At 37.3% G+C, this 25,777-nt stretch overlaps 1 protein-coding gene across 1 annotated transcript in view; it reads left to right on the top strand.

The window, feature by feature from the left end:
• Positions 1–25,777, top strand: part of CFAP47 (cilia and flagella associated protein 47) — a 963,244-nt gene that overhangs the window by 163,472 nt on the left and 773,995 nt on the right. The window contains exons 25-26 of the mRNA XM_069063838.1: positions 1,728–1,732; positions 5,514–5,673. Of these exons, the coding sequence (XP_068919939.1) occupies positions 1,728–1,732; positions 5,514–5,673 (165 nt within the window). The remainder of the gene's footprint in view (positions 1–1,727; positions 1,733–5,513; positions 5,674–25,777) is intronic.

Genomic DNA, 25,777 nt, shown 5'->3' with positions numbered 1-25,777 from the left:
GAAAAAACTCTAAATATGGGATTTAGGCAGCAGGGAAAAAAATAAAGGAGATGGTCTACTTGTGTCTTGTGTATTCTGACACTGTTATATCTTAACTGTTAATTTTCTTTCATCTCTTATTGAATTTCATTTAGTTGGGAGAATATAAATGAGTATTTGAGCTCCTCTGTTTAACATGTGATTTATAAGGACTGGCAGATCATAGTCCTAGAGCCAGAAGGGACCTCTGAGGCCCTTAGTTAACCTTACTCATTTTATATACGAGGAACGTCAGTTCTAGGGAAATTAAATATGTTGCCTAAGGTTGCATGGATATTAGATATCAGAGGCAGGGTTTGAACCCAGACATGCTCAGTACAGAGTCAGTGCTCTTTCCACTGTATCATTCTGGTCTATAATTCTATTTATTTACTAGGTTTTTTTAAAATGAGAAGCATGGCATAGTAGCCAGAGGGCTGCTTTGAAGCCAGAAGGGTCTGGATTCATATCCAATCCCTGACACACACACACACACTAGCTGTCTGACTCTGGGAAGTCACTCTATTTCTCAGTGCTCTAGGTAGCTTTCTAAGAATCTAAGGTGCAAAGAAGGTCCTGACCTGTACTGCCGGAGGAAATTCCTCACTGGAAGCTCACTGGACTAATGAAATCAAAGGTCTAGTTCTATTGTGTTTCTGCAAATGTCACAGGCATATATTTAATTTATTATGGGCAGCTAGGTGGCTTAATGAATAGAGTGCCAAGCCTGGAGTTAGGAAGACATCTTCCTGAATTCGAATCTGGCCTCAGACTCTTACTACCTGTGTGACCCTGAGAAAGTCACTTAACCCTATTTGTCTCAGTTTCTCCATCTGTCAAATGAGATGGAAAATGAAATGGCAAATAACTCCAATATCTTTGCCAAAAAAGCCCCAAAATGAATCACAAATACTTGGACATGACAGAAAAACCACCCAAGAACAACAACAAAAACATGATTATACACTAGGCAACCATGTTAACTCTCAGATTTTAAAAATTACTACAGGAGGCACAAAACACAGAGAGAGGTAATTTCTTGTGGTCATTTTTAGGAGAGGATTTGGGTGGTTTGCCAGTTGTGACCCTACACTTTGCCATCTTGACTCCACTTCTCAGTACATATGTTTTGAATAGACACTTTAGTGGATGATGAATTGGACCCTGCATCAAATAGTTGGAGAATAATGAACTGGATATCTTTGGGAAACTCTTTGATGTCCTCCAATTTTTTCTTTGATTTATAAGAAAACATGGTTTGTGATAAGCACTGTTCAAGCGATTAAAACAATTGTGAGATTACACATTCTTTTAAATATTGAAGAACAATAGACATTTATGAGCAACATTTTCACATCTTCAATAGAAATACTATATGGGAGAAGAGACCTGAGATGATATAACATGGAGAAAAATATAATATTAGATGTTTTAAATTATATAGAACTTTGAAACTGAGATGTCAACTCCACATCTGAACTTTGTCAAGTGTGTACTCTGTTGCTGAATTCAGGAGTTGAAAAATCCATCTTTGTTCCATCTCCGGGTTTAAATCAGTCCCATTGGAAGAAAGCCTGTTTTGGTTATATTGATGGATTAGGTCCCAAGTAACTAGATCACCAAGATGGGGAATATCCTTCTTTCCCATATATAGTCTACCGTTGTACTTGTCCAGATGACTAATCAGTCTTTTTAGGTCTTTGTATAAGGAAAGGTTAACATGTGATTATTGTAGGAATAAGAACTATGGCTTAATGGGCTTTCCCAAATTAGGCTTTCCTGAAGCATGAATGAGGCATCTAACCTTTGTATCTCCTTAACCATAATATTTTCTTCACAGAAATGGAGGCAGAGCAAGAAGAGTTCCACAGGGATTAGTGTGTGTGTAAGTGTGTGTGAATGTGAGTTTGGAAAAACAGGGGAAATGATGGAATGATTGGTACTTTGTACTTTGTGCTCTCATCCCTCATGGTATTTCCCTTCACTGGTGTACCTTCCCATTTGGTGTGATTCTTATTTGTCTTTTTATAAATCCTCCATAGAAGATCCACAGACTGTACCAGAAGCCTGTCTTTAATTCTTTAAATACTTTAGGTGTACCACGGTAGTCCTCAGTTATTTAATTCTTATTTTAGTATATAACCAACAATCAGCAAATTGCCTCAGAATTATGTGCAGCTCAGATAAAATCCCATGTTATACAAGAAGCCTTTCCCAATCCTCCATAAAAATAATGCCTTCTTAGCTAATGATTATCTCCAATTTAACCTGTATATACCTTTTTATTGGTATACATATCATCTCCCCCATTAGACTGTGAATCCCGTTTCCTGTTTGTACATTTCTGTTTCTTCTATTCTCAGTGCTTAGCACAGTACCTAGCACATAGAGGTGCTTAATAAATGCTTGTTTATTATATATACATATATCTGTGTGCATATGTATATGGATAGGAATGTGTGTGTACATGCACACATACTTGGTGATGTCTTTTATATTACTTTTCCTGTAGAAGTTATCACTGGAATATATTATAACCTATTTATTGGCAGTATTTTTTTCAAAATCTTTGAGTGATTGGTAATTGGGATTCTTCTGTGATTATAGTATTCCATGATTTTCTATTTTTTAATTTAATTTTTTAATCATAAAAAATCTTTTTTTCTCTCTGCCATGTAATCCTCTCTATCCCACTGAAATTTAAAAACAAAATAAATAAAAACCTTTATCACAAATATATGTAGTCAAGCAAAGAAAATTTCTACATTGACTATGGATGTCCAAAAAATATGTTTTTATTGGCATCCTGATACTATAACTTGTCAGGAAGGGAGTAGTATGCTTCATCCTTGATACTATGGAATATTGGTCAATCATTGCATTGATTAGAGTTCTTAATTCTTTCAAAATTGCTTGTCTTTGCAATGTAGTTGTTATAGTGTAAACCTTCTAATTCTGCTCACTTCTTTCTACATCAGTTCATTCAAGCCTTCTTAGGTTCCCTTGAAACTAGCCCTTTCATCATTTCATATGTTACATTTGTACACAATAATTCATTGAGCCATTCTTCAATTGATGTGAAGTCTCTTAGTTTCCAGTTCTTTGCCAGAATGAAGAATTGTTATAAATGTCTTTGGGGAAGCTAGGTGGTGTAATGGATAGACCACCAGGCTGGAGTCAGAAACTTCTGAGTTCAGATGACTCTGGTCAAGTCACTTAACCCCTATTTGCCTATAAAACGGGGACACACTGAAGAAGGAAATGGGAAACCATTCTAGTATCTTTGCCAAGAAAATCCTATGCATGGCATCATATAGTGTCAGACATGTCTGAACAAAAAAAAATACATAAATATTTTTGTGCATGTGCGTTCTTCTTCCTCTTTCTTTGCTATTCTTGGGTTATAGGCCTAGTAGTTGTATTTTTGTGTCAAAGAATATGCATAGTTTAATGATTTCTTGGGGGCATATTTCCATATAGCTTTATAGAATGGCTATATCAATCCACAGTTCCTTTAATAGTTTATAATTTGCCTCTTTCCTCACAACCCCTCATGCATTTGTAATTTTCCTTTTTTTTAAATCAATTTTTCAATTCTGGTGGATGTGAAACAGAACCTTAGAGAAACTTTAATTTACCTTTCTCTATTAGTAATTTGAAACATTTTTTTTCATGTGGTTGTTGATAGTTTGAACATCTTCCTTTGAAAACTACCTATTCATATCCTTTGAGCATTTAGCATTTGGACAAATCATTCATCAATTTGTATCAGTTCCTCATAAATCATGGAGATGAGAGCCCTATCAGAGAAACTGGATTCAAAGATGTTTTCCATTTAATCTGCTTCCCTTTTGATTTCAGCTGGATTTGTTTGGTTTGTTCAAAATGTTATATAATGAAAATTGCCCAGTTTATGTTCTGAGATAATCTCTGTGCATTGTTTGGTTGTAAACTGTTTTCCTTTTGATAGATCTGAAAGGCAATTTCTTCCTCACTCCTCTTTTTTGTTTGTGATATAACTTTATGTCTAAATTATGGTTCTGTTTTGAGCTTCACTATGAGGGTGTTGATACTTTTTCAGTAACAAGCAATTTGGAATTTTTGAAAGCATGGTTAAGGTACCTAAATTCACTCAACCCATTTTCTCCTTCATTGTCAATTTTGAGATCAACTCAGTTTGATCCCTGTACAAAATATACACATTTTTGGACTAAGGTGATGAGCTGACTATACATTTTTCATCTCCTGCTTTTCTAGTGCAGGTCGTTAGACCAATCTGTTTTCCCAGTGTTATGGAGAGCTCTGGGCAGATTTTGCAGAGTTTCAGAATTTGATGCAATTAATTTGGCCTTATCTATAAATAAAGCTTTTGAAGAACTTTAATATCAACGGGAAAGCTTCCTTTTGTTTGAATTCTTCATAGAACATCTTCCATGACGCTGAAAACATATTAGGTGAACAGCTGCCTCTCTGTTTGATACTTCACCTAATGTCAATACATACCACATTATTGAACAGCTAGTTATCTTCATAGTTGCATCTGTTACAGAGTCTTGTATAATTTTAATGTTTGTTTGGTATATATCTTCCCCAAGGAGAGCCTTCAAGCCAGCATTTTGTTCTACACAGTCAAATGCTTTTAAAAAACAAATATTCATTAAAGACAGCTGGCTATTTTATACTCTAGACCTTTCAGTCCATTGTGTGTTCGTAAAGATTTGGTCTACTTTGAAAATAATCTTGGAAAGCTTGTTAGTTCTTGTCTTATAGTTTCACTAAAATAGCCTTGATGAAGCATAGACATCTTTGTACGTGCTTTAAACAGATGAAATTTATGTTGTTAAACAGCCCCAAAAATATTTTAATCAGATGCTGGTCACACTTAGGAGTTTTCCTGGTTTTATAAATTTGTCATCTCTCTGTCTTAAAGGACCAACCTTTTCCACATAAAACTTACTATATACATGTAGTTAGATAAAAAATTGAAGAACCCAAATTTCCTGAAATTTCTATACTCACAGAGGCATAGGAGACAGTGAGCAAAGGCTAGAAAATAGGAGAGATCAGGTTGCAGAGGAACATCTAGTTTGTCTGGAATGTAAAATGTTGGTTAGAGTACTCTGCCTAAAAGAAAAATAGCTTATGATTTCTTGACTTACTTCAAAAACGTCATCCTTCAAAAGGTGGAGGGAACCAATGACATGAAGACTACTTACTTCACAGGGTGCTTGTAAGGAGTGAATTTGGTAAACTTTATAAAGTTCTGTATAAATTATGGCCATTATTTTTATAATTGGAAACTTATAGACTATAAATCTTTAAGAATAATAACTTGTCACTTCTTTCTCTTCCCTCTTCTCTCTTATTTCTTCAGGCACATTCAACTGCATAGCTCCCATTCTGGAGGCTAAAAAAAATGATATGCAGAAAACAGAATTACTATTCTTATTATCTTATTTTATTATGTAATTTCCTGAATTTTTATACTGTTACAGGTTCTTGACCTGACTAGCACATCAAAACAAGAGGTATCATGGATTTTGGACCTTAATTATGCAGGCAAAAGAGTAAAAGATGGCACTTTTTCTTTTAGTGCGCTTTCTGGTTCTCTCATACCAGGTGAAACAAGCAGCATTTTCGTAAACTTCTGTTCAAGTAAGTATTTCTTACTTTGTTATTGGCATTTCTTTAACATTATTCAACAGTTTATCTGTTCTCAGAGCTTAGAGGTGCAATGTGTTAAGGGAGAAAAAGTGGTGAACTTAGAGTCAGAGGGTCTGGGTTTGAATTTGGTATCTGTGATGTTGGGTGTGACCTTGGGTGAGTCATTTAACTTTTGGGGACCTCAGTTTCTTTATAAAATGAGGGCTTTGGATTTGATGACATCTAGGGTCCTTTTCAGTTGTATATCTTTGATCCTACCTTTTGCAAGAGAAGAGTCTCCATTTTAAATGTAAAAGTGAAGAGAAAAAAATACATTGTAGATATATGATAGATATATTATTATTTATAGCATTTATTAAAGGCTTACTATGAGCTAGGCATTTTGTGATAAGCACTGGAAAGACAAAATTTAGCAAGATGGTCTCTATTCTCAAGGAACTTACTTTCAAGAGAACATAATGTGTTAAAGGGAACAGGAGAACAGAGGGGAAAGAGGGGAAGAAAAGCATCTGGGTGGTGATAATGTAGTGAGCAAAAAAGATTCTAAAGAGTCTAGAATTAGTGAGGTGAAAAACTGTTGTTGAGGCCCTTCCTAAAATATTTGTCCTAGGGAGATAGTCACCAGTGAGAGGAGGGGCCTAGGACTGAGGTTTCTCAGGAAGGCAATTAAGGAGAAGGAAGAAGATTCCAAAGAGTGAGTTTGAACCAAATAAAGATAATCAACAATACGGATAATTTTCCCATGGCTTATTTATTAATTAATGAATTCAGTGCAAACTTGACAATGTTTTATTAACTCATGTGTATGTAGAAATTTGTTTTACATTTTTGGAAAACCAAGCTTTTGGTTTTTATCATTCTGTTTAATTGTTTCATTCAATCTCTGTATATTGCAGTGTCTCATTATTTTGAATATAGCTTCAAAGTGTTTCCCAGAATGATTTTGGGCCAATTCACAGCTCCACCAACAGTTCATTAATATACATCATTTTCTACAACCCCTCCAGCATTTGTCACTTTTTTTCTGTCATGTTAGCCAATCTGATGGATGTGAAATAGTACCTCAGATTTGTTTTAATTTGCATCTCTCTAATTATTAGTGATTTAGAGCATTTTTAACGACTATTAATAGCTTCGGTTTCTTATTCTGGAAACTACCCGTTCATATCCTTTGAGTATTTATCAATTTGAGAATTGTTCTTTTTTAATAAATTTGGCTCAGTTTCCTATATGTTTAAGAAATTAGACCTTTATTAGAGAAATTTGCTGTAAAATTTCCCCTAGTTTCTAGTTTTGTAATTTTGATATTTTGTTTGTGCAAAAAACTTTTAATGTAACCAAAGTTACCCATTTTACCTCTCATGATCCTCTCTATCTTTTGTTTAGTTATGAACTCTTCCCTTAACCATAGATGTGACAGGTAATTTTTTCTATTCTCTTTTAATTTTCTTATAATACTACCTTTTATGTCTAAATTCTGTGTTCAAAAATTAGTTTTTGCCAGATGATTTTCTAGTTTTCGCAGCAGTTTTGTCAAACATTGAGTTCTTTCTCCAATAGCTCTAAGGCTTTGCATTTATCAAACACTAGGTTATTGTGGTCATTTACTTCTGTAAATTGTATGTCAAATTCATTCCATTGATCAAGCACTCTATTTCTTATCCAATACCGTATTGTTTTGATGATTATCACTTTGTAGTGTAGTTTTAGGTGTGGTATAGGTAGGCTGCTTTTCTTCATTCTTTCACCTCCAACTCCCATTGATTCTGTTGATGTTATTGATTTTTTGTTCCTCCAGAGGTAGCTTGATTAGTATAACACTGATTAAGTGAATTGATTTAGATAGAATTGTCATTTTATTATATTGGCTCAGCCTACTCACGAGTGAGTAAATTTTCTCCAGTTATTTAGCTCTTTGTCTTCATTTGTATGGAGTGATTTATAATTGTGTTCATAAAGTTCCTTTGTGTATCTTGGCTGGTGGGCTCCCAAATATTTTATACTATCTGTAGGTATTTTAAATGGAATGTTTCTATCTCTTCCTACTGGGGTTTGTTGGTAATATATAGAAATACAGATTTATGTAGGTTTATTTTATATTTGCAACTTTGCTGAAGCTTTTAATTCTTTGGATTAGTTTAATATTTGAGTCTCTAGGGTTTTTAAGTATTCTATCATATTACCTGCAAAAAGTGCTAGTTTTGTTTCTTTGTTTCTTTTGCTTATTTGATTTCTTTTTCTTTTTTTATTGCTATAGGTAGAATTTCTAGCACACTATTGAATAATAATGATCATAATGGACAGCCTTGCTTCACTCCTGATATTTTTTGGAAAGACTTCTATTTTATCCCCATTACAGATAATGTTTACTCTTGGTTTTAGATAGATACTACTTAACACTTTAAGAAAAGCTTCATTTGTTGCTCTCTATTATTTTATTTTATTTTTGCCTTTTGGAGGGCAATTGGGATTAAGTAACTTGCCCAAGGTTACACGGCTAGTTTTTTGTGTGTGTGTGTGTGTGTGTGTGTTAAGTGTCTGAGGTCGGAACTGAACTCAGGTCGTCCCAATTCTGGGGCCCACGTTTTACTCACTGTGCCACCTAGCAGCCCCCTCTAGTATTTTTATAGGAATGGATTTTGTACTTGATTAAAATTTTTGCTATAATCAAGTGATTTTTGTTGTTTTTGTTGCTGATGCTTATAGTTTTCCTTATGCTGAATCAGTTTGGATTCCAAATTTAAATCTTACCTGGTTGTAGTATAGTCTCCTTGCTAGTTTTTTGTTGTCCAATATTTGAATCAATATTCATAGGGGACTTTGATCTATAGTTTTCTTTCTCTGTTTGTTCTTCTCTATTTAGTCATGAAAACCACATTTGTGCAATAGAAGAAATTTGGTAGAGCTCCTTCTTTATATTTTTTCAAATATTTTACTTAGTATTAGAATTAATTTGTTCTTCAAATGTTTGGGAGAATTCATTTGGAAATCACATCTGGTTCTAGGGTGTTTTCTTAGGGAGCTTATTGATGGCTTGTTCATTTTTTTTCTTTTTAAATTAATTTCTTTTTAGTTTTCAGCATTCACTTCCTTAAGCTTTTGAGTTTTATATTTTCTTTGCCTCCCTCCTCTTCCCTCTCCCTAAGACAATGTGCAATCTGATATAAGCACTATATATACATTCATATTGAACATATTTTCACATTACTCATGTTGTAAAGAAGAATCAGAACCAATGAGAGGAACCACGAATAAAGAAGAAACAAAACAAAACAAAAAAAGAGCAAATTTGATGTTTCAATCTGGATTCAGATTCCATAGTTCTTTCTCTGGATGTGAATGGCATTTTCCATTATGATTCTTTTGGAGTTATCTTAGATCTTTGCATTGCTGAGAAGAAATAGTTTGCCTGTCAAAGATAGTTATCGCATAATCTGGCTGTTACTGTGTACAGTTTTCTCCTGGTTCTGCTCATTTCATTCAACATCTGTTCATATAAGTCTTTCCAGGTTTTTCTGAAGTCTGCCTGCTCATCATTTCTTTTAACACAATAGCCTTCCGTTATATTCACATACTATCACTTCTTCAGCCACTTCCCAATTGATAGTCATCCCCTCAGTTTCCAGTTTTTGGCCACCACAAAAAGAGCTGCTATAAATATTTTTGTACATGTGGGTCCTTTTACCATTTTTGTGATCAATTTGGGATACAGCCCTAGAAGTAGAATTGCTGGGTCAAAGGGTATGCACATTTTTATAGTCCTTTGGGAATAATAACACCTTGCTCTTCAGAATTGTTGGATCAATTCACAACTCCACTAACAGGGCATTAGTGTTCCAATTTCCCCACATCTTCTCCAGCATTTATCATCTTCCTGTTTTGTCATGTTAGCCAATCTGATAGGTGTGGTGTATCTCAGAGTTGGTTCAATTTGCATTTCTCTAATCAATAGTGATTTTGAGCATTTTATATGACTATAGATAGCTTTAATTTCTTCATCTGTAAACTGCCTTTTCCTATCCTTTGACCATTTATCAATTGCGGAATGACTTTTATTCTCACAAATTTGACTCAGTTCTCTATATATTTTAAAAATTAGGCCTTTATCAGACATTGGTTGTAAAAATCCTTTCCAGTTTTCTGCTTCCCTCGTAATCTTGGTTGCATTGACTTAGGCATGAGTGTCATGCAGTTATATTTTTTAGGAGAGAGTTTAATGGAACAATATGTTTATGTTTATTTGTATCATCAGGGAAGGCAGTAGCTTTGGTCAAAATATTTTACTGGGAGTGTTTTGAAAATATCTTTATTACTAATATTTTGTTGTGTCTTTTTAGAGAATCTCTTAAATTCATTTACATTCCCATAAAATGAGTATGCTTATATAGATGTTTGCATGGAGTTAATTTTTTATCTGGTTGGATAGAGGTTAAAGAAATCTGGGAATCTCTTATTTCCTTGATGCCTTTTAGGTTTGTCTTTTAGACAGGTATAGCTGAACACCAAACTATTTTTCATTCTGTCTTAATGGATAATTAATTTAGATACTTTCAGTCTAAGTAGAATGTATTTGGCTTCTGTAGAGGAATATAAAAAGCATCTGGCATTCCATATCTGAAGTTTGTGACCAGTGTGGGTAACTTCCTCCAATAGTACAGATTAATCTATGTACCCAAAGTCACAAGACTGCGAAGTGTGAGAGGCAGGCAACTCTGTACTCTATCCACTATATCATACTGTTTGTACTTGGTTTCAGTATCACTTGGTGAAATTCTCTTACAGATAAACTCCTCAGAGCTTAGGCTTTAATAGAAAGGTGCAGGAAGTGATCAAATGAAATAGCTTTACTGATAGGGAGCAAAATAAAGTTTATTGAGGGGATATTCATGTATAGGTGTCAACTAGCAGCATTATTAGTAGTGAGGACAGTTTTCTACTAGACCCTGGACCAGCAGTGGAGTATTAAAAATTTGGGGGTGGGAGGAGAGGACATGGTAAACCCCTAGAAAAAAATGATCAGAATATACTCTGGCAGTCAGAACCATTAACAGACACTGAGTGATTTAAAGTCCCCTCTCCCCTTCTCCTCATTCCCTTTATTGGAGAGGTTTTTAGACCCTTCAGTAGGAATTGGGTGGGAAATACTGATGTATAGCTATATGCATAATAATGCACTTCCCCATCACACCTCAACTCCCCCTCCCCTGCCCCTGTTTGGGACATTTCCCATAGATCTGAGGAATTCAGGCAAACCTATGATCCTGGGCTTGGGGCTTTGTTATTACTCTAAAATGAAATTCTCCCTTACTAACATTGTCCAAGGCATCTACATAAAAAGGATGGGGTAGGCATAAAGTCAGGTCAAGCAGTACCTGTCTTTGGTGGGAGAGCCAGGAACAATTTAGTTCATTCCTGATAACTAAAATTCAGAAGAATAGCAGAACTTAAGGCATATAGTATGTGTTTGCCACAAAGGCATTAAATAGAATCAGTACAGGATTTACACCTTTTGTGGCAATTAACAAAACAATAATACAAGTGCTGTTTTCCATAAAACCAATGTGAGAGCCACATGAAAGTAGGTTTGCAGCTTTTGATATGTTGTTCATATTATTTGGTATTAAAGAGCATTATTTTTAATATATTGTGGGAAAAACTGACAGTTACAATTAAAACAAAATATTAAGATTATTCAGCAATTTGGCTTTTCTTCCTACTGATACAGATCCCAACTTTGTGAGGTTTGTGGATTGCTATGGACAAAAAAATTCAGTACTTGGTAGGAAACCTTCTGGTGATGAACTTCTCTGCATTTAAATAGGATTGGATGAGAATTTCATGCTCCATTGGATGATAGATACATGGTCCTAGGCTACACCCACACTCAAGACGTTTCCAGCTTGCTAAGACTTGATCATAGTTTGTGCTCAGTTGGTAGAATCCTCGAGAACCCAGAGTTATCTGCGGGGCATGATGAACCATTAGGTGGAAGATTTACAGTGATGTGAAATTACTTAGGATAAGCTATAATTTTGATATAATTTCATTTTGTGACTGCAGTGGTCATGTTTTGGTACTTCTACTGACATAAGATTGACTCAAGATGTCTACCCTTAACCAGATGAAATTAGATTGACTTGGTTTTTCCAACCTTTAAATCAGCAGTCTGTTGAGTGCTGTATCTTGTGCTATATACATGCATTTCATTGCTATTTTTAATGGAGTTTTTAATTTTGTGGATTTAAAGAATAGATATTACTCCAAAGAGACCTACAAAAATTTTAGCGCTCATAGAGTACACCTCAATGACTATTAGAGATATCATAACAGCTGTTGTTGTGGGGAATTGAACCATTTTAAGGATCTTTCAAGTATGCAACAAGACATAGTCTGTATTATGAAAGCACAAAGGAAATGTACAATTGCAAATGAAAAATAACTCCAAGAACTGATAAACAATTCTCTAAAATACATTAATTATCGGAAAAAACCCCAAAGATCCCCAAACCCAAAGACCTTCAAAGGCAGCTGGAGAGGCTATTATTCCTCTGTGGTATAACATAAGTATCATGAATTTAAGAGAACCAAAGATTAGTTTAAAAAAGAAGCTACTGACTGGGCTATAATAATAGCTAGACTTAGCACTTTGGATAGGCACAGAGCATTTAATATTCTGTCCCACATGGTTGAAGTGTTAAGCATTTTACTGCACTGATTTTTAGTTTTTGTAGCTTTCTAGAGTAGTGATATGTAAAGCCAAGAATGAGTAGCTTTCCAGTGGACTGCTGCTGTGAACAGCTTTAAGGTTCTGATCACATAGTATAGTGAATTTTCTATTTATTCAGCAGTAAACTAAAGAAAACATTCACAGAAACCAAAGTACAGCATTCACAATGCTATAACATAACAATTTATCACTAAAGAGGCAACATAGTTTTCACCAAAGTGGCTATATACTTTTAAACAAAGGATATAATTCAAGTAAGTCCTTAACTCAAATCATCCTTAAGGAGCAAGCCTCCTTAAGGGACACAAAGTAGAAAGGTCAAAGTTCTCCACCCCTAGGTCACATTGTCTTAATCTTTCAGTCAAAAAGTTTTCTTTCTTTTTGAAGATTAGTTTCCAATCATCCTTCACTCAATCATCTTTAAGAGGTACAAGGTACAGAGTACAAAGTTCTCCTATCCCCAGGCCATAATAAATCATGATCTTGTCAGTCAGCACTAAGTACCCAAGGAGTGGTCTTTTCATCTTGACTTAAGGCTGGCTCTCAGATTCCATGGTTCCTCTTCCATGGTCCCAGCTTTTGCCTGAATTTATCCAACTGTCACCTCGATTCAAAGGTAGGCAGCTCTCAGCTCCTCATCCAGCTTCCTTGTCCAGTTACCATTCCATATTGAAGCTCACAGTGTCCAGTCCACATCAAGTATTCCACAGTTCCTATTTCTGGGAAGACAAAGCTTAACAGAGCTAAAATAATATTTATGCACATTGCCAGCACTACTATCAATTAACTTTCTGCCTGGGCAATCAACACAGACCAGAAGACAGGGTGTCTGTCTGAGAAAGCAACACAAGTGATCAGTAAAATCCCAGGACCTGTGAAAATATCAGTAAAACCCTCCTCCAGGACTTCTGTAAACAGACAACCAGAAAGTCCTCTTTCAGGGTTTCTGAACCAGCAGTAAAGTCCCAGGGTTTCTGTAACAACAGCAACGTTCTTTATCAGCAGACAGATCTGACAAAGTAACACCAACACAGACAAAGTTCTGTTGCCACAACCATGCTTCCTACCAACTCTGTTCTCTCCCAGCTTGGGCTTCTCCTTATATATGGTCATTAGCTCCTTCCTGTTCCACCCACCTCTTACATTATTCTTGTTCCTGTCTTTGGCAAGTCCCTCCCACTGTGGGTTTCACAAGTTCTATTTCTTAACAAAGACTTGATATAGTCATGGGCAAGGCTCAAAAGAAACTTGAATTGAAACAAGGTGCTAAATAATTAGGTAGGTGAAACACGGCACTGAGTTCTTATTTGCTTTCCATTATAGGATAGAGGAGGAATTTTTTCATCATTTTAATGTTGATCCATCCTTTTAGTGTTTCTATGGCAATCAGTCAGCAAGCATCTTTCTTTTTTTTCCTGAGGAATGAATACTTTATTTGCATGTTCCATTTTCATATAGAGTTCACAGGAGAAAAGGAGTTGGGGGTGTGAAAGCAGCCAAAGCCAAAAATTGGAGGGCAGATATGTGGCTCAGTGAATAGAGCACTGGCCCTGGAGTCAGGAGGACCTGAGTTCAAATACAGCCTCAGACACCTGACACTAGCTGTATGACCTTGGACAGGTCTCTCAACTGCCTTGCTTCCAAAAAAAGAACAGCCAAAGGAAAGGTGGCAAGTTTCTTGTACTTGTCATTAAAGGTCAAGGGTCACATTTTCTTCTTTGATGTTGGGATCCAGGTCACAGTTAGTATTGGAAGGAGCAGAGGAGGAGAGTCTGGATATCACCTCCCAGGAAGCTAACATTAGGGACCCAGTGAGTAAAGGGACCCAGGTTGCTGCTGTGTATTGACAAGTATGGGGGAGCCTTCCCTCTTACCTTTAGGGCAGTCCCTGAGTCTTTGCAAGTGGACTTATCAAGCCTTATACTTGGCCTTCTTAAGGAGAGGAGAAATTCCAAAGGTCAGGGCCATCTATTCTGACCAGGTACTGACAATGCTGGAGGGGAGCTAGGAGGAAAACACACATAAGACCAAACAGCACCCAAGATGAAGCAGGTATTGAAGACAAGGCAGGGATACAGCGTGAGGGCTGACAAGGGTGTTGGGGGGCAAGTCCTCCTCTCTGTACTGTCCTCATGAAGGAGAGGGATCCAGAAGGTCACTATCTTTCCAACCTATTCTGCTTGGGGCTGGCACGAATCTGAGAGTGGCAACCAAGGTTGCAGGAGTCCAAGTCTCTGTCCTTTTCTTTGATTGCTGTCCCATATGGGCCATGGGGTGGAGTCCAAGAGGATGAACTGTCTCTGTTCTCACCTATAAGTGGGGATAGGGATGTTCCAGGCTTTGAATTGGGCATCTGGAAAGAGTTAATCAGGGAAGAAGGCCATGGTAAAAGTCTCTAGTGCCGGGATTCCTTGGGCATCAGCCAAGGAGGTCACCATAGGCTAAGCTCAGTACAGATTCCTCTAGTTACTTCCATTTCCCTAATGAAACTGGAGGTGAGGCACAGTCCAGCATTATGTACTTTGAAGCTGATATCATGGGACATCAGGGGACAGTTTAAGTTCTAGCTGGGCAAAGGCAGCAGCCTTTGTCCTGTAGGGTCTGTTGCCAACACCGTCAATTCTGATCTCCAAGTTGAGGAGGTGATGGGGCCCTGCCTCTGTCCCAGGGTTTGGGGCCTTCTCTACTAGTTCTCTCCTTCATAGATGCTGGATCCATTCCAGTAATGACACACTCCAGGTGGTGAGGCTGCTACGGCTGCTGCAGAGCCTAACTCTCAGTCCATCACCATACATGGGTCCTGCCAGGGTGGGTTCTGCTGAGGTACTGGTGGAAAGGGGAAGGAAGGAGTGATGGCTATCGACTGGGGTGGGAAGCTTCTAGCAGAGGTCTCTGGGCCTGTGCTGCACCCTACCTTCCTGCCCCCCCCCCCATTCCCCTTCCTGCTTCTGAGGCCCAGGCAGCCCAGTTCTTCTGCTTGCCCCCTTGGAAGATAAACAGGAGAATGAGATCTAGCAGCAAGCATCTTTCTTTTTAAAATTTTTTTGAATGCTTTATTAACTTCTGATTTACATCATTCATTTCCGCCAGATTTTGAGTTACAAATTTTCTCCCTGTTTTCCCCCTACCCACAGCCCCAAAATAGCAGTCCCACAGAATATCCCCTCTTCCAATCTGCCCTCTCCCATATTTTCTCCCATAACCCTTTTGACTTTTTCCAGTGGATCTCTATGCCCCAGTGCCTGTGTATCTTATTTCCCAATTACATATAAAATAGTATTAATAATAGTATATATATATATATTTGAATATTTGATTTTAAAACTTTGAATTCCAGATTCATTACCTTCCTCCCTTGTCACCCACCCTTACTGGGAAGATAAGCAGTTCAGCATAGGTTGCATCAAAAAGGAGCTCATCTCTGTTGTGGGAAAAACAAGCACATGGAAAACTATATATAAAATAAACATACTTGGAGAAGGAAGTAGCCACTGCAGGGGCAGGTGGCAGGAGTTGAATTTAGGAAAAGCTTCATGGGAAAGGGACTAGGGATTGATGAAGAGGAGAAGGTCAAGAAAGTGCATTCCAGTCATGGAATAATGGAGCATTTTGTATGAGGAGCAGACAAGTCAGTCCAGTTGTGCCACAGATTGTATGAAGCAGAGTAATGTATAAGAAAGCTGGAAAAAAAGATTAGAACTAGTAGTAGTCTCTGAAGGTCTTTAAGTGTCAAATAGAGGCATTTGTGTTTAATCTTAGAGTTAACAGGTAATCATGGTATAGCCAGACCTATATTTTAAGGAAGATCCCCTTGGAGGTTCTGTGGAGCATAGACTGGAGTGTAAAAAGATTTGAGGAAAATATACCAATTAAGAGACTATTGTTTTTGGATAGTCTGAGTGAGAGGTGATTAAGGAAAGAACTAAGGTGGTGGTCCTTATGAGCAGAATGAAAGGGATATATGTGAGATAAGTTGTGGGTCCCTGATTGGATAAATGAAGGAGAATAAGAAATCAAGAATAATTGTGAAATTGCAAGCCTAGGTCATTGAAAGGATGGTGGAGACCTTGACTAAAATAAGAAATTTGAAAGAGGGTAGAATTTGATGGGTGAGTGGGGCCATAATGATCTCTCTTTTGGATGTATTGAGTTTGAGATGCTTGTGGGACATACAACTGGAAACATCTCATGGGTACTTGATCTCAAGAGAGAGACTAGGGCTAGTTATTATCTGGTAATCATCTGCATAGAGACAATAATTAAATTCAGGGGAGCAGTTGGTCACAGAGAATGTGGTCAGGATACATAGTATCCATGGAAAGCCAAATCTGTCTGCCATCTGTCTGCACAGTTCACAAGCTAAGAATGATTTTTTAAAATATAATAACATTTTAAAATTTATCTTTAGTTTTCAATATTCATTTCCACAACATTTTGAGTTACAAATTTTCTCCCTCTCTTTCCCCTGCTCCCTACCCAAAGATAGCAAGCCTACTGAATACACCTTGCCCCAATCTGTTCTCTCTAATATATTACCACATCCCACCCCACTAACTTTCTAATAGGGCAAGATGGATTTTAATACCCCAGGGCCTGTGTATCTTATTTCCCAGCTGCATGTAAAAAACAATTTTTATTTTTTAATGTTTGTTTTTAAAAACTTTGATTTCCAGATTCTTTTCCTTCTTCCCTTCTCACCCACCCCCACTGGGAGGACATGCAATTCAATATAGATTGTACATGTGTAATTATGCAAAACATTTCAATAGTAGTTATATTGTGAAAGACTATATTTCATTACACCCTATCCCCCCCCCCCCCCCAGTTATTCTGTTTTTTACTTTGACCCTGTCCCTTTTCAAGAGTATTTGCTTCTAATTACCATCTCCCCCAATCTACACTCCCTTCTATCATCCCCCCTTTTATGCCCTCCCCCCCCCTTTCCTGTAGGGTAAGATACCCAATTGAGTGTGTATGTTATTCCTTCCTTAACCTAAATTCAGTGAGAGTAAGGTTCACACATTTTTTTTTCACTTTCCTGCTCTTACTCTCCATTGTAACAGTTTTCTCTTGCCTCTTTTACATGAGATAATTTACCTTAATCTATCTTTCCCTTTCTCCTTCTCCCAATATATTCCTCTCTCACCTCTTAATTTTATGTTTTAGATATCATTCCTTCATATTCAACTCATCCTGTGCCCTCTGTCTACATATACATGCACACAGAAATACACATACTCGCATATATATTTATACACACAGACACCCTCCTATATATACATGTATGTATGTATACATGCTCACACACACATACACACACATTTCTATTCCCTTCAGCTATCCTCATACTGAGAAAAGTCTCATGAGTTATAATTATTGTTTTTCCATGTAGGAATGTGAATAGTTCAACATTAATAAGTTCCTTATGATTTCTTTTTCCTGTCTGCTTTCTCATGGTTCTCTTGCTTTTTGTATTTGAAAGTTAAACTTTCTGTTCAGCTCTGGTTTTTTCATCAAGAATTCTTGAAAGTCCTCTATTTCATTGAATGACCACATTTTCTCCTGAAGCATTATACTCAGTTTTGCTCGATAGGTGATTCTTGGTTTTAATCCTAGCTCTTTTGACCTCCAGAATATTATATTCCAAGCCCTTTGACCCCTTAATGAAGAAACTGCTAGATCTTGTGTTATCCTGGTTGTGTTTCCACAATACTCAAATTGTTTCTTCTTAACTGCTTTTAATGTCTTCTTCTTGATCTGGGAACTCTGGAATTTGGCTATAATATTTCTAGGAGTTTTCTTATTGTGATCTTTTTCAAGAGGTGGTCTGTGAATTCTTTATATTTTGCCTTCTGGTTCTAGAATATCAGGCAATGTTCCTTGAGAATTTCTTGAAGGATGATTTCTATGTTCTTTTTTGGATCATGGCTTTCAAGTCGTCCAAAAATTTTAAAATTATCTCTCCTGGATCTATTTTCCAGGTCAGTGGTTTTTCCAATGAGATATTTCACCTTGCCTTCTATTTTTTCATTTGTTTGGATCTGTTTCATAGTATCTTGATTTCTCATAAAGTCATTAGCTTCCATTTGCTCCAATCTAATTTTGAAGGAATTATTCTTTTCAGTGAGTTTTTGAAATTTCTTTCCCATCTGGGCAATTTGACTTTTTAAGGCATTCTTTTCCTCATTGACTTTCTTTTGCCATTTGATTTAGTCTATTTTTAAGGTGTTATTTTCTTCAGTCAGGCTGTTGAGTTGCTTTTCATGATTTTATTGCATCATTCTCATTTCTCTTCCTAATTTTTCCTCCACTCCTCTTACTTGATTTTCAAAATACTTCTTGAGTTCCTCCATGACCTGCAAGCAGTTCACATTTTTCTTGGAAGCTTTTGATGTAGTTGTTTTGACTTCATTGTCTTCTTCTGGTTCCATTTTTTGATCCTTTTTGTCTTTTCAAAAAAGATTCTATGATCTGATTGTGCTTCCTCTGTTTGCTGATCTATCCAGTCAATTACTTGACTTTTGAGCTCTTTGCTGTGGTAGAACTCTGCTTCCAGAGTGGAGAGAGCTTTATCCCAAATTGCTGGGGTTTTCTCAGTTGTTGTCAAAGCTGTCACAGCTATGAGGAAGGTACCCTCTCAACAACTACCAAAAGCTCTGGCACACTGTTGTTCCTTACCCCAGGACCATGACCCAAGACTGTGATCCCAGATCCAAGCAGGTCAAAGAAAGAGCGATTACCCTCTGAATGGTCATTTGGTCTCCCTATGATCTGCAGGACAGGAGCTCTGAAGGCAGCCACATGGCAGCAGCTGCAGCAACCATGCCACCTCTTCCACCCAGGGGTAGGGGCTGGACTGTACTCTTCTCTACCAGTTCCAACAGAGTTCCCTACTGACCTGTTACTTTCTATTTGGTGTTTATGGGTTGAGAAGTCTAGAAACCACCACAGTTGCCAGTGATTCACTCTCCTGAAGTCTACTTAGGCTGGTCTGGGCTGTGAGTCTGGACTGGAGCAACTTACACAGGATTGTGCTCAGCTCCCAGTTCAGTGAGATACACCCTTTCTGTTGGCCTGCCAGGCTGCCTTCAGCACGAAATTTGTTTCTCTCTGTCACTTTGTGGGTTCTGTAGCTCTAAAATATGTTTAGAGTAATTTTTTTTTACAAGTATTGGAGGTGGTTGGAGTGGCAGCTCAAACAAATTCCTGTTTTTCTCTGCCATCTTGGTTCTGCCCCCCAACATAATAAAATTTTATTTAAAAATGTAAAAATCATGTCTTGGCTGTGGGCTGTACAAAAACAGGAGGTAGTAAGATTTGTCCTAGGGGAAATAGTTTGCTGACCTTTAGTATAGCCTTAGAGAGATAAGAAAAGGGTTAGGTTTAGGAACAGAGACTCTACCAGTTAGAGAGCATGGCAGATAGTTTTGAAACTTTGTCAATCATTGCATTAACTTTCCCAACTTTGTGACATTTGTAAATTTGATAATCATATATTATGTGTCTTATTTTAGAATTTAATCATATTCTTTATAAAAATTAAGCTATATTACATTCATCATTTTGACACTGTGATTTAGGAAGATATTGAATTGGTCTAAGGGGAATATTTGCTAAATCATATGAATCTTTGTACTTGCAATAATACATATAAATTGACAGATTTATTTTTTGTAGATTATATTTTTTTTCAGAATTTTAAGGTAATATATCCTGATTTTTTCATTTGTCAGACACTCTTTTCAGTCTACCATGAATATTTTTTCCCAAACCAAAATGAAAATAAAAACACCCACAAACACTAAAATCTAAATATTCTGTAACTTCTTTAGGTTTTCTTTCAGAGGATAAGGATATAGGAAAAAAAGACAAAAATGGGGTTCAATAGGATGGACAGGAAGAGAAATAATAGTCAGGTTATTAGGTTTATGAGTTTTATGAAGTAAGGACTTGTTGAAGGTGAAAGCTTTGCAAAAGTATCAAAATGTGAGAAACAAATTGTGAGAAGTACTGCTTTAAAATAGCTACACATGAAGAACTTCCTCTTCTACTTCTTACCCCACTAGTCAGCCCAAAGAAGCCATGGTGGGGCTGACCAAGGAACCCAGATTAGAGTGAGTGAGGGTGTTGTTGTTCAGTTGTGTCAAACTCTTGACAATCCTTTTAAATGTACTGGAGTGGTTTTCCATTTCCTTCTCGAGTTCATTTTTTTTTTTTTTTTAAAGCAAACGGGGTTAAGTAACTTGCTCAAGGTTACACGGCCAGTTATTTCTGGGTGTGGTGCTAAGTGTCTGAGCCCGGGATTCGATCTCCAGGTCTTCTCAACACTGGAGCCGGTGCTCTTACTTGCTGTGCTACCTGGCCACCCCTAAGCAATTGGGGTTAAGTAACTTGCTCAAGGTTACACGGCCAGGCGTTTCTGGGTGGGTGCTAAGTGTCTGAGCCCGGGATTCGATCTCCAGGTCTTCTCAACACTGGAGCCGGTGCTCTTACTTGCTGTGCTACCTGGCCGCCCCTCTAGTTCATTTTTAAGATAAGGAACTGAAGCAAACAATAATGGGTTAAGTGACTTGCCCAAGATCACCCAGATAGTAAGTGAACTGAGGAAGGTGAGTCTCCCTGGTTCCAAGCCCAGTGCTCTATCCACAATGCCACATAGCGGCCTTAGAGGTAGAGGGGGTGGGACTGACTAAAACCTGGTATACCTTCTTCCCTTTTTCTCACTCTCTACCCTCTTCAGCCTTACCTCCCCCAGACTAGAGGAGGCAGCAGCAGGGCTGACCAAGGCCCAGACAGGATCTTTTTCTTTTCCATTGCTGCTATTACACTATCTACCCAGCTCCCCAGACCAGAGGAAGGGAGCCTACCAGCACCACTCGCCTTTGCCATAGCACCACTACCCTGTGGAGACTGTGAATAATACAATTCATCTCACAGTTCTGGTTAAGATGATGCTATGAAAGGTTGTAGAGGAGCCTGGCTCTCTACGCAAACTCCAACAAATACCTGAAAACGATTCAAGATGGAATAATGATATTAAGTAGTAGTATTAAGATATGTGTGTGTAGTGGTTGATAAGTATGGACAGACTGGAAGGTGGGGTCAAAATTAACATGATGAAATTTATTTATAATTTTTTATTATATTTTTATTTTTCTATTACTTGCATCCCCCCAATCTATCCTCCATCCCTACCCCCCAAAAGTTACAAAGAATAAAATTAATTCAGCAAAAATGCTCAACACATCAACTACATAGGTTAGTATATGCAATGTTCCATACCTTACTAGAATCACTTTCTTCTACAAAAAAACAGGGAGATGTGTTTTTGCCTCTCTTTCTTATGGACAAGCTGAGTCATTACAGTTATATAAATATTAGATTCATTTAAAATTTATTATTGTTCTTTCTGTATATGCTTTTGTATATATAGATTGCTTTCCAGTGTTCCCTGAAATTATGAAAATGAGAGTTCCATAATGCTTGTTGAAACTGTATATAACATCCAGTACAAATTCTCATATGCAGCTTCAAAATACGAAAACATAAATATATTTGTTGGTGACTGCAGTTCAGTACCTCCAGGTACTGAGCCTCTGAAAACTTGTAAAGAGAAACTATAAAGCTGTCAATGTAATTAGACCAATTTCATTTGTTTTCTTTGGACCAGACCTGTGACTTCATTAATATTGCGTACTCCCAGTGAGGAAATTCCTCCTACCGATGAAGATTGGCAACTGCTATGCAATTTATATACTTTGAGAGTTGCCTTGAAATACTGAGAAAAATGAATTGGGATTAGGGGAGAGCTGGAAGTAGGGAGAACAGTTAACTTGTGATGGGAATGGGAATAAATGAAGAAGGAAGAGTCATGAAGTGACTGATTTAAACATGTTGTCTTTAGAAGCTTATAGTCCATGTCCACATAAATACTTCAGAGATTGTTTCAGTGTTAATTTTCATTTGCAAAGAGCTTTGAAATTTGTTATTCTTTACAATTCTTCTTAGCTTATTTTTCAAGTGAAGTGATTTGAGGCATAGTACTCAGGGCCAAAAAAAAAAAAAAGCTACAGAACAGGACTTAGAATTTGTAGACTTTCTAAGCTTGCTACATAGTCCTTTGGGCCAGTCTATCTCTCAAAAATTGCCCACTAGCATCACAAAATATTATTTAGATTGATATCTTTGTGTTTTCTTCATATTGTCTTTGAATGATCATATTGGTTCCACATGAAAAACTATAGATTGAAGAATTGTACTTGATGAATAGATTTCCTTCCTTCCTTCCTTCCTTCCTTCCTTCCTTCCTTCCTTCCTTCCTTCCTTCCTTCCTTCCTTCCTTCCTTCCTTCCTTCCTTCCTTCCTTCCTTCCTTTTTCCCTTTCTTCCCTTCCTCCCTCCCTTCCTCCTTCCCTTCCTCTCTTACTTTCTCCCTCCCTTCTTCCCTTACTTCTTCCTTTCCTTCCTTTCTCCCTCTCTTCTTCCCTTCCTCCCTTCTTTCCTGCCTTCCTCCCTCCCTTCCTCGTTCGTTCTACTATTCTATTATTAGGATACTGTTGAGGCCATGGGTTCCTCTGGGAAACTAGTCATATGGCTGTTTTTCCATGTAAATGTTGTGCTAGGATTTCATCTATGTATGCAAGCTTTAAAGCCCCTTCTAGATCTAGTTAAGGGCTGAAACAAATGAGATGGATAAGACAAAAGTGTGAGTGGCTGCCTGCTCATGCATTCGTTATTGTGGTTTTTAGTGCATACACGTCCCTGCAAGAATCATTTAGTATTCTAGGCCAGGCCTAGCTCAGGCCAGTTCAGCAATTCAGGTTTAGGAAGTGAATATAATAAGGTACTTGTGAACCATAAAATACAATGAAAATTCCTTACTTAGAATGAACTTAAAAAAGGATGCAATTCCCAATGTTGCAGGTGGGAGAATGGAAACAAACAGCTATATAAACTCAGATGAAACAGTATTCCCCTTTCCTCTGTATTCATGTTAGTGATCATTAGGCAGTCTGAAAGGAACAATTGTAAGGTAACAGGAATTCTGACAAATCCCTGGACTCCCCATAGTTGGTGTCTTTTATACTTCGGGTGTCAAAGAAACTAAAGGTCCTCTGTCCCCTTAAGCACAGCCTATATAAAATTAGGTCCATTTTTAATATATTTGAACTTGTAGTGCCTCCCGACTGCCCCTCTTAATGGATATAGAGTGGCAAATGAAGCTGTAACAGATTGTGCTTACAATAAAATATCAAAATTCATCTTTATTCTAGAAGTAGTGAGAGCTAACTACCTCTAACAATACATTAGTTTTCAGTATTAAATGGAATAACTTCTTCAAAGTTGTCTAGTTAACTGTATAATTAAAAATTTGCTTTACTCGAAAAAAATTCCAGTAGTTTGTTGTGTTCCTTTTTAGGGTATTTCAGTGGTTCATCTTCTACATGTGGCATAAATTTTAGACAAATTCCAAAGAAATGTTCTAAAAAAGGCTTCCATGCATTTTTTCATAGAAGTATAAGTTTGAAAAAAATCAAAACCTTGTTATACTCTCCCTATAATACTTATTCTGGCAGAGTAATGCAAATATCACCTTATTCACTCAAATTTAAAGGCATGCTAGTTTATGCATATTTATCGTAGTAACTGACTCCTCCAAGGACATTTGTATAGTATAGTTGACTTTTTATTAAACTCCTTAATGTGGTTGAGGTTGAATTAACTCCCAGAGGAAAATTACTAAAATAATATCTACTAAATATTAAATCTATTAGAAATAATAAATTAAATTATTACTAATCTACTAAAATAATAATTTCTACTAAATAATCTACTAAAATAATAATTTCAAAATTAATAGATTGAGATAGTGGAAAGACTACTGGACTTTGATCAGACTGACCCTCAGTTCCTTCATTGGTAAAAATATATGAATGGCACTTGCACCATATTCCTCACGAGACTATTTTGAAGATCAAATGAGAGACAGAAAAGTGCTTGGTAAGCTATGAAGTACTGCACACATGGGAGGTATTCTCAATTCTGAGCCAGGAGGGACTATGTCTCATCTAACTTTAGTATCTCCCCTGACTCTCTTCAAATGAGGGAATAAGGAAAAGGAACATGAAAGAAGCATCGTCTGAATCAAGTCTTCTGAAGACTTTAACAGGACAAAATAAGAAAGGGAGTGTGATGTAGGTATGAGGGACAGACTACATGAATTCATGAAAGTGAGAGAATAGAATGAAATGTTGGCCTGTACCTGGAGTGTACATGGATAAGTGTAAAATAAGATGGGAAAGTAAGTTAGGAAAGTAGTCATATTCCAGAGGACCTTATATGTAAGGCTAAGGAATTTTGTTTTTTATCCCATAGGTATGAGAGACCATTGAATGTTTTGATTAGGAGATGGACATGATTAGATTTGTGCCTTAGGAAGTTATTGTGGCAGTAGTGTGGGGTCTGGATTAGAGAAGAAAGAGACTAGAGATTGTGAGACCAGTGGGGAGATCATTACACTAGTACAGGTGAGAAAAATTATAGCAGTTATATATTCCTTTCAAGTTTTCAAAGTGCTATACATGTATTAAAGCCTGACGTAAGGTGACCACACCACAAGTCTGTGTGATTAGAGTTGAAGGGATAGATACTAGAGATATTATCAAGGTAGATGATATAACTTGTCAGCTGTTGGCATATGGGAGGAGAAAAGCTAGGGTAGAGTCAAAGCTGACTCTGAGGTTTTAAAATTGGTTCACTGGGAGGATGGAGCTTTCGATAGAGATAGGGAACTTGGAAGGAGAGATGGGTTTTATAGGTATGATAAAAGTAGATAGCAGACACCAACTGATGCAGTCAGTCCACTAGCAGTTCTTAATAGCCTACTATATGCCAGACAGTGGGCTACATGGAGTATACAAGAGAAAGCAAAATAGTCCTTGTTCTCAAGGAGCTCACAGTCCAATAAGGGGAGACGGCACGCAAGCAATTACATACAGATAAGATTTATGCAGGCAAAGCTGGGGGCACTAGTTTTAAAGAGGGCTTTATAGAAGGTGGTATTTTAGCTGAGACTTGAAGAAAGCCATAGCAACCAGAAGGCAGAAATGAGAAAGGAGAGATTTCCAGGCATGGGAGAGAGCCAGTCAGTGAAAATACTCGGATTGAGAGAAAAGGAGATTTCATGGAGAACATGGTCCCAGGTACCCAGGAACATGGCCTTGTTTTGGCCCGGGGGGGGGGGGGGGGGAGTGAGACCAAAATCTGGTCCCAGGGCAAATTCCTTATTTGTCTTTCTGTGTGTGTGTGAGTGTGTGTGTCTGTCTGTCTGTATGGGAGGCAGATTGTTGATATTAGCACCTGAATTTCT

The sequence above is a fragment of the Petaurus breviceps genome, unplaced genomic scaffold (genome assembly GCF_028583685.1).
Source record: "Petaurus breviceps papuanus isolate PSGF00001 unplaced genomic scaffold, PetGlider_PUasm1.0 90603, whole genome shotgun sequence".
Taxonomy (NCBI): domain Eukaryota; kingdom Metazoa; phylum Chordata; class Mammalia; order Diprotodontia; family Petauridae; genus Petaurus; species Petaurus breviceps.
This window is presented reverse-complemented; position numbering and strand designations above follow the sequence as displayed.